At 44.6% G+C, this 10,151-nt stretch overlaps 1 protein-coding gene across 1 annotated transcript; it reads right to left on the bottom strand.

The window, feature by feature from the left end:
* Window positions 1-5,917: 5,917 nt before the first annotated feature.
* LOC137164785 (zymogen granule membrane protein 16-like) lies at window positions 5,918-6,843 on the bottom strand. The gene is made up of 3 exons (XM_067565731.1): window positions 6,780-6,843; window positions 6,509-6,641; window positions 5,918-6,242 (listed from the first exon to the last, which is right to left on the bottom strand). Exons 1-3 carry the CDS (start codon window positions 6,841-6,843, stop codon window positions 5,918-5,920), a joined length of 522 nt encoding a protein of 173 aa, XP_067421832.1.
* Window positions 6,844-10,151: the final 3,308 nt, after the last annotated feature.

The raw sequence follows: 10,151 nt of genomic DNA, 5'->3' as shown, positions 1-10,151 counted from the left end.
GTGAGAACAGAAGAGCGGGAAAAGCATGTTGTACCTGTTTTGATGGTTGGACTGACAGAGATAATGCTGGCATTAAATTGGGTCACAGACGTGCACTCAGCTGCCTTGGTCATCCTGTCTGATTCCTCATCAGGACTACTGGCAATCAGAAATGGCATTTCACATAACCGAAATGATATACTTAATTAAATATTATGTTTAACAGAATTGACCGAGCTGGGTGTAATCATGGTAAGAGCATGGATCCCAATGCATGTGGGGTAGTGAACAAGGAGCTGGCAGAATCGGCAAAAGCTGCTGTCAAACATGAGCAAGTTGATTCAGAGATCCGATTAAGTAAAGTGGAGTGTAAAAATCTAATTAAGGATGAGTTAAAAGAGGAATGGCAGGAAATATGGACAAAAGAAATGAAGGAGAAAAGATTCCATGAAATATGCCCAAGAGTTGAAAATGCTGATATACTCCAAGGCCCTGAGAGAAAAAGTGAAGTGGCTCTGGTTAGAATTTGAACTGGCCATTGTGGCTTACATAGTCATTTGTTTCTAATAAATAAACACAAAGATGGATTACATTGGACCTGCAAGGTCCAGGAAATGGCTGATCATCTGTTGTGGGAGTGCCAAGAGTGCACCAGCAAAGGGGGTATTTATATGAAAAGCTTAGAAGTCTTAATGTATCAAACTTTTCACATCAGAAAAAAGGGGCCATATTAAAAGAAAAGCGATATTGCAATTTTTTAAGAATACTAGGAAAGGTGAAAGACTTTCATTCTTGAATTATTTATGGTTGTAGACATACATTTATAAAAGATTATAATTTAGAGATGCACCCTGATAAGTTTTGCAAACATAGGAATTTGGAGATGTGCCCTGAAGGCGGAGGTTAGGAGGGAACGCCACATGGCTGGCTGTGCGTGTGCAGCAGATCACCACTACCGAAGCTCTCCAGTTTGTTTTACTAAAGTTCTATTCCTTTCTCAGTCGCTAGTTTGTTATTTAATGAACCCCAAGATTGTTCCATAGTGTTAGAAGTGCTGAATGAGAAGGAAACTGCAGTGATTTTGACGTTAACTCCCGTGTTTGCAACTGAAAGCAGAGACAAAGGGAGGCACCAAAGAAGCACATAGAGCACCAGGCACAGAGGCTTTTGCATGTATTGTTTGGTGAGCACAATAGTAGCTTGACTAGCTTAAAAGAAAAAACAGAAAGCTAAAAATGATGAGAGGGCCTGGATATTGCCTATGACAGTGAATGAAAAATTATTCCACTGAAACTGGACATAGAAGCTCAGGTTAATAGTCTGTCTGAATAAGATTATGAGAGACTGAAAATAAGACCAAAACTGGGACCAACAAAAATAAAATAACTGGTTATTCTGGAACAAATTAAGTTAAAGGTAAGTGAAAGGAATGTGCATTGCTAGCATCAACCATAAAAACACCATGTACAGGCTCCAGTTCATTGTCATGCCAAAGGAGGTGACATAAATTTTAGGCCTGGCTTCATGTGAGAAACTCAATCTAGTAAAACAGGTGTTCTCACCACAAGATCATACTGAACCTGGCTTTGAGACACTTTTTTTTGGAAATATCATGACCTGTTTCAAGGGTTAGGTTGTTTGCAGGGAGAACATACAATCTGGATAAACAAGCAGATCCCTCTAGTTGTCTATCTATGTAGAAAGGTGCCATTTGCACTCAGTGATAAACTCAAGACTGAGCTTGCAAGGATGGAAGCAACGCAACTAATACAAAAAATTGAGGAGCCAACAAAATGAGTGAGCTCTCTAGTCATCATGGAGAAAAGTAGTGGCCAGCTACGCATATGTTTAGATCCCAGAGACCTCAACAATGCTGTAAAAAGAGAACGTTTCAAACTACCAGCCAGAGAAGAGATTACGGCTCAGTTTGCAAATGCTCAATACTTCAGTAAATTGGATGCATCCACAGGGTTTTGGCAGCTAAAATTAACTGAAGAAAATTCAAAATTATGCACATTTAATACCCCATTTGGAAGATACAGATTCTTACACTTACCCTTCAGCATAGCTTCAGCACCAGAAGTGTATCACAAAACCATACATATGATCTATGAATATATTAATGGTGTTAACACTCAGTGGATGACATCATCATCTGGGGCTCAACGAAAGAGAAGCATGATTGTAGACTTTGGGAAGTCCTGGATGCAATGAGAGATGCAAACTTCTAAATAGAGAAAAATGTGTTTTAGGGGTTACAGAACTGGCTTTTGTTGGGGACGTTATTTCCAACAAAGGAAGATTTCAGCCATTGAAATGATTCCATGTCCCCAGTCAAAGAAATATGTACAACGGCTCTTATGAATGGTTAATTATCTTGGAAAAGTCATACCTATTCTATCTACCAAAACAGCAGCTTTAAGAAAACTCCTAGAGAATAAAAATGAATGGTGTTGGGAACCCGAACAGAAGGAATCATGGGAAGGTTTAAAAAACAAGAAGAATCAGAGAATAAAAATGAATGGTGTTGGGAACCCGAACAGAAGGAATCATGGGAAGGTTTAAAAAACAAGAAGAATCAGTACTGAAGTTCTATGCACCAGGAAGACCTATAAAAATTTAAGCTTCATAGTCGGGATCGGATACAGTGATTTCACAGAAGCATGAGGATTGTTGGCAACCAGTAGCATTTGCATCCGAATCACTGACTGAGGCAGAAACCAGATACTCATAGTTTGAAAAGGAGCTTTTAAGAATATTGTTTGCCTGTGAGTGATTCAATCAGTATATTTATGTACCAATTGTAGAAGTTGAAATGGACCACAAGCCCTGATACCGTTGTTTAGCAAAGGGCTAAATGACTGTACCTTAAGGATTCAAAGAATGATGATAACACTGCAAAAGTATGACTTGGTTGTGACCTACATGCCCAGTAAATTCATGTTCACAGCAGATGCACTTTCCAGAGCAGTGGCACCCAAGAAACCAGAGAAGACTTTAGAGACAGAGATGCAAGCCTATGTCGATCTGATTGTAAAGTCAATTCCTATAGCTAACAGGAAACTGCAGCAGATAAGAGAGGAAATGGAGGAAGATGAATCATTGGAAATCCTTAAACAAGTGATAATTAAAGGGTGGCCTGAAGAAAAAAGCAGTTGCTGTCCAGGTATAAGAGACTATTTGAACTGCAGACATGAACTTACTGTGATAGATAGGGTAATTTTCAAGGGCTGTAAGGTTGCAATTCCAATGAGCCTCCGAAAAGAAATACTACAGAGGATCCACGAGGGTCATTTAGGAATTGAAAAGTGCAAACAGCAAGCATGAGAGGTGCTGTATTGACCACAGATCAATCACAACATTGCTAATGTGGTAGGAAACTGCTTTTCATGCTTGAAATAGAAGCCATGCCAACAGGCAGTACTACTGAGGCTACATTTACACTGACGGCAGCAAAATCGCCACTGCCAGATCGATCTTTCAGGATCAATTGACTGAGTAAGTCCACCCCCTCAAGTAGCGTAGCGCTGAGTCGACAGGAAGGCTCAGCGCAGTGTAAACAGCGCGCAGAAGGGAAGCTGAGCAGTCGACGTCAGTTACTCAAACTACTCTGCATAGTTTGCGTAACTCCCGTCGACCGCCGCCGAATCACGTGGTCAGTGTGAACAAGCCCTGAGATCTCATCCAGTTCCGCAAAGCCCTTATGAGAAGGTAGGCACTGACTTATTTACCTGGCAGTCAAAGGATTACTTAATAGTCTATATCCAGAAATGTGAACACTGCACTGTACTAATAGTAAGTCAGTGATAGCTGGCATGAAGGGAATCTTTTCCAGACATGGAATTCCAGATGAAGTCTTTAGTGATAATGGGCCACAATTTTCTAGAGCAGATTTTAGGCAATTTGCCAGGGATTGGGATTGTCATCACAAAACATCAAATCCAAATTAACCCCAATCAAATTGACTTGTGAAAAAGTTTACACGGAAAAAGATTTTTAACAGTGGGGGTGATCTGTATAAAGCATTACTGGTTTACCAAAGTACACCCCTGGAGAATGGCTTGTCTCCAGTTCAGCTGTTAATGGGAAGAAGAATCAGATCTAATTTACCAATTATTGATAACTTGCTGAAATCTCATAACAATGCAACCATACAGAAGATGAAAGACAATCAGAAGTGGAAGCAGAAATATTATTTTGACACTACGACCCATGATCTCCCATCTCTTAACCCAGGTGATAGAGTGTGCCTGAGAAATCACGCCTCTAATATTTGGGGTCAAAGAGGTACCATTAAAAAACAGCTGCATCCAAGGTCTTATGTAGTCCAGACAGACCAGGAGGACACATTTTGATATAATCGAAGGGATCTAGACAGTTCCAACACATTGACAGTAGCTGTGGACTCTAGCATTTCCCCTCTGACTGATCCTTTATCATCAACACACAAAGGAGAAACTGTCAAGGAACAAGAGAACAAATCAGACTCTATTGAAAGAGTGATACTGAGAAGATCAGAGCGGAGATTAAATGTCCTGAAAACTGATAGAGACTTGCTAACTTGCCTGGAGAAGGGGTATTTGAGGAAAGTGAGTGGTAAAGACTCACTCGAGAGTGATGTGCTGGTAATCTCTCCTCTCTAGGTAGTTGACCCATTGGCTTTGTGGAAATGTACTACATGAGTTGAGAATTTAATGCATGTGTTATTAGATAGTTGTTAGCTGTTTATATATATGTATATGATAGTTTATTTGTTTTCTATAAGAGGGAAGATGTAGAGATATGTTTGTAAAAGATTATAATTTAGAGACACTCCCTCATGAGCAATAGTATTGTGAACACAGGAATTGGAGATGTGCCCTGGAGGCAGGTAGGCGGGAAGTGGAACACCACATGGCTGTGTGCTGCAGATCATTCACTGCAGAAGCTCTCTCTGGTTTGCTTTATTCAAATTCTATTCCTTTCCCGTTCATTGGTTTGTTATTTAATGAGCCCCAAGATTGTTACACTGGTGTCACGTGCTTGGCGGTTGGAGACTCAGCAAGTGAGTCTGCTTCGCTGTAAAACAGAAGAAGAAGAAGGGTGGGGGGTGACTGAGGGCCCGGGAGAGGAGTGGAGTGTTAGTCTGTGGTGGGGGGCCTGGGAGCAAGGGGCTGAGTGCCCAAGAAAGTTGCCCTGGACTTGCCAAAGAGTAACAGAGCCATCAGAGAGCGGAGTGGCTGTGAAGGGTGAGCTGCGGAACTGTTTGTGTTTGTTTAAGGAGACTGGGCAGGGCAGTGTGTGCTTGGAAGCTGGGAAGAAGCCCGGCCCCACGCTAAATATTCGTATTTCTATATGGCTACGCACTGGTGCCTCTGTGCAGGGAGGAAATTTTGCACTCACTCACCTGTTCTGCCTAAAGACATTTCCCTGATGACGTTCTCATTGCACAAAATAAGCATGTTCAGACTCTCAGGTCTGGCTTTGTTTTCAAAAATTGAGCTCTACTTTATCTCAGCGTCCAGGTATAAACAACCCCCATGCTCCATCCAGGAGGTGGGTGCATCTCAGCACCGTGCAAGGTGTCCCTGTATAAACAGCCCCCACACCAAACCCAATATAAAAAGTCACATCATGTTCTTGATGAAAACAGAGAGCAGAGTTTGATGCTTTATCATTTTAATTAGAACTTCAGTAAATCAAACAATCTGGCTCTAATTAATCCGCCACTAATCACAGCAGGCAAATGGCTTCACAGTGCCATAAGGAGAGGTCATATGCTGATGAAAGTTAACAAGGAGAACTCCCCGCCACATGATTTTGCTGGCATTTAATATCTGTAGAGCATGCAAACAGCCTTTAACAAAGCAACCTCTAATTGCTGCCAGAAATGCAATGCCTGGGTCTCCCACGTTCACAGGGGGCTCTATTAGCCAGAGGAATTCCCCACTGCTGGTTTCTAGGTGTGCAGTTTTAACGCATGCCAGCTGGAGACATCCCAGTGCATCCCAATGCCTGTGATGCCAACACTATTGTGGTGCCCGGAGATGAAGGCCAGAACGTTGCCATACTCCAAGGGGATGGCGTTGAAGCTCTCCCCAGCCGGCTGGCCGAAGAAGAAGATGCGCCCATGACTAGTGATGAAGATGAGCTGGTAGACATAGGTATAGTGTTTCCCTGAGACCTGCGTGATTTCCTCCCCTGGGAATAGGGTCACCTCGTGATGGGTTCCTTGCTCATAGCCATACGTTTTGCTCCATTTGCCATCAAATTGGAACTGGATGCTGGAGGGAGAAGAGGGGGAAGAGGATTGAGATCAGCCTCCCCCGCCCCAAGTTCTGGGTAGAACCCCAAACCCCCATCCCTCTCCTTGTCCACTGAATCCCCCTTCCACCCCTTCAACCCTTGAGTCTCCCTCTGACTTCCCATCCCCCTCTCTGCTCCCCAAATCCCAGACCTCCCACCCACTTGCCCTCCTGACACTGGACCTACGCCCAATCCTCCATGCCCCCCTGCGCCTTCCATCTCCCTCTGATCCCCCATCACTTACGCTTTGATGAGGCTGTTAGAATATTCCCAGATCCGGAAGGCTGTGATGGGGCCCCAGAGGTGGTCTCCTGAATAAGAGAAAGAAGACCCCACGGCCGAGCCGTATTCCCCAGAATAGGAGACTCGGGCCTGGGCTGGAACAAGGGAGTGAAAGAACGAAAGAGTGAATCTGGTGTTGCTGGGGTCAGAGATTGGCTCATACAGGGGATGAGCAGGGGGTTGCGAGTCAGGAGTGAGGGGCACCAGCAGAGCTGTGTGTTTGTAATACTCACCTGCAGTTTCTGAAACCGAATTTGCCAGGAGGACAAAGGTCACAACTAGGATTTGCAGCAGCATCCTGTACTGGGTACAAGTGACAGGCTGGGAATCCTGTGTCCCACTTTCCTCCCTCTGAGCCAGCCAGCCACCCGCCCTAGGGCCGAATCAAAGCCAGTGCCCCCGAAAGGGGAAAGGTCCCATGTCCCATTTCCTGCCCCTCTGAGCCAGCCAGTTTTTCACACAAAACAGAGCTGCCCCTACCTGTTTCTGGATCTCTCCGGCAGTGGCCGGTGAATCCATTTGTATTGTATATATAGGTGCATGGAGCTCTCCGTGCATCACGTCATATAATGCATCTCTCTGTGATCTGGAGTGTTTCCCAGCAAATATCCAGCCAAAAATAACATCCACACCCTGCACATCTGTCAACAAAAGTTATGGTATGCCATATTATTGCAGCTCATTATACCAAACACAAAGAGCAGACGAGCGGGAGCTGAGACCAGAATCCCAGCCTGACTCCACTGCAGTCGGGCGTGATTCCAGATTGAACAAGGGACAGCTGAAATTAAAATGCAGCCCTGACTCCATTTACTGTGGGTCTAGATCCTGATCACAGTTCCCCCAGGCAAATCCTGAATTCTTGCAGGTGATTCGTATCCTTTCACAACACAGAAGGCAAATAACAAGAATGTGTTTTGTTTTGTTTTTAAACTTCATGATTAATAAAGCAAATCTCAGGCCTTTTTGATGCCCGGACTAGCAATTTCTCAAGAAGTAAGGATTCCCCGGAGGGGCAGTTAATATTTCTTATTTGTCCTGGGCAGTTCCTAGGTTATTTGCCAGCAAACATAGATTGTATTTCATAGAATCATAGAATCATAGAATATTAGAGTTGGAAGGGACCTCAGGAGGTCATCTAGTCCAACCCCCTGCTCAAAGCAGGACTAACCTCAGCTATATCATCCCAACCAGGGCTTTGTCAAGCCGCAGCTTAAAAACCTGTAAGGATGGAGATTCCACCACCTCCCTAGGTAACCCATTCCAATGCTTCACCACCCTCAAAGTAAAAAACTTTTTCCTAATGTCCAACCTAGACCTCCCCCTGCAACTTGAGACCGTTGCTCCTTGTTCTGTCATCTGCCACCACCGAGAACAGCCTAGCCCCATCCTCCCTAGAACCCCCTTTCAGGTAGTTAAAAGCCGCTATCAAATCCCCCCTCACTCTTCTCTTTTGCAGACTAAACAAGCCCAGTTCCCTCAGCCTCTCCTCATAAGTCCTGTGCTCCAGCCCCCTAATCATTTTGGTTGCCCTCCGCTGCACTCTCTCCAAATTGTCCACATCTTTTTTGTAGTGGGGGGCCCAAAACTGGACACAGTATTCTAAATGCGGCCTCACCAATGCCGAATAGAGGGGAATAATCACTTCCCGTGACCTGCTGGCAATGCCCCTCCTAATGCAGCCCAATATTCCATTAGCCTTCTTGACAACCAGGGCACACTGCTGACTCATATCCAGCTTTTTATCCACCGTTACCCCCAGGTCCTTTTCTGCAGAGCTGCTGCCCAGCTCGTCGGTCCCCAGTCTATAGCTGTGCATGGGATTCTTCCTTCCTATTTGACTTTCTCTATATCATAATCCAACTTTCTCACCACCTTGTTCTAAGAAATTGCTCCCAGCTGCCACCTGCAATCACCTAGGACAGGACATGGCCCTAGCATGCCTTGGCACAGACTTCAATCCTCCTCAGACCAGCTAAGGATATCGTGGGGTCTCCTGCATTAGTCCAGAGCTGTGAAGCTTGGGCCAGACTAGTTTCTTTGAGTTGTAAATGCCCCATGGAGAAAATCTCCTTTGTCTGGTTTCCCAAAAACACTGAGGAAAATCTATTTTCTTTGGGTCGCAGAGATCATAAGGGAAAGTTGATTTGATTTGGGGATGTAGCAGGGCTGACCCCTGCAGGGCATGCCCTCCAACAGTGCAATATGCATAGCCTGCCTCAGTTTACCATTCCGGCCTCACATTAACACTCTTCTCCACTCCATCGAGAAAGGGAGATCATCCATCTCTGAGTCAAGTTCACACCATCCTGCCAGGCATCACTGATTAGTTTAAATTCCAACCTTCCACAAATCCCTCGGAGTGAGATGATTCTCAGGAAACCCCAGAGACAGGTTGAAACATGGCCATTCCCGGCTCTGATCCAGAGTCACTGAGTCCCAATCGAGAGTCTCACACACCCCAAAGCAAGACAGGTTCAAAGGCAGCAGATCTCCACACCCAGGGCACTTGCCTAAGAGTCAGGGCAATTCTCCCAGCTTCTTGTGACACCTCTTCTACCACCCTTAATTCAGGGCTCCTGCCAGAGGGCTGTTCCCAGTGTACTGCCCCCAGACCTTTTCACCTGGGGATGGACCCTTGTTGAACTCCTTCGCACAGGAAACACTTTGCAGAAATATCCCTCTTTTTCCTGGTCTTGGCCAGCCCTGACTCAGCCGCTTCTTCCCCTTCAGCTAGGGGTGCTGCAGGAGCTTTCTACCCAGCTGGGTTCCATAGTTCTCATAGAATGTCATCAGGAAAATTTCTCTAGGCAGAGTCAGGTGTATTAAGGACAATTTTCTCCCTGCATCAGAGGCATCAGTGTACAGGCCAGAAAGGACTATTGTGATCACCTAGTCTGACCTCCTGTGTGACACAGGCCAGAGACCTTCCCCAAAACAATTCCTAGAGAAGAGCTTTGAGCAAAACATCCAATCTTAATTTACAAATTGTCAGTGATGGAGAGTCCACCATGACCCCTGTTAAGTTGTTCCATTGGTTAATTATTCTCACCGTTATACATTTACACATTATTTCCAATCTAAATTTACTTAGGTTCCACTTCTGGCCATTGGATCGTGTTAGACCTTTCTCTGTGAGACAGAAGCACCCATTATCAAATATTTGTTCCCCATGTAGAAACTTATAAACTGTACTCAAATCACCCCCTTTACCGTCTCTTTTTGTTAAGCTACATGGATTGCGCTCCTTGTTTCTGTCACTAGAAGGCAGGATTTCTGAACCTTTAATCATTCACGTGGCTCTTCTCTGCCACCTCTCCTATTTATCAACATCCTTCTTGAACTATGGGCACCAGACCTGGACACAGGATTCCAGCAGTGGTCACACCAGTGCCAAATATAGAGGTAAAATAACCTCTTTACTCCTACTCGAGATTTCTCTGTTTATGCATCCCAGGATCACACTGGCTGTTTTGGCCATAGTCTTGCATAGGAGCTTGTGTTCAGTTGATTATTCACCACGACCCCCAAATTTTCAGAATCACGACTTCCTAGGATAGAGTCCCCCATGTAAATATGGCTGAAATTCTTTGCTCCTAGATGAA

This window comes from Emydura macquarii, unplaced genomic scaffold (genome assembly GCF_026122565.2).
Source record: "Emydura macquarii macquarii isolate MOO-44397 ecotype Brisbane River unplaced genomic scaffold, CSIRO-AGI_Emac_v2 contig_2696, whole genome shotgun sequence".
Taxonomy (NCBI): Eukaryota; Metazoa; Chordata; order Testudines; family Chelidae; genus Emydura; species Emydura macquarii.
This window is presented reverse-complemented; position numbering and strand designations above follow the sequence as displayed.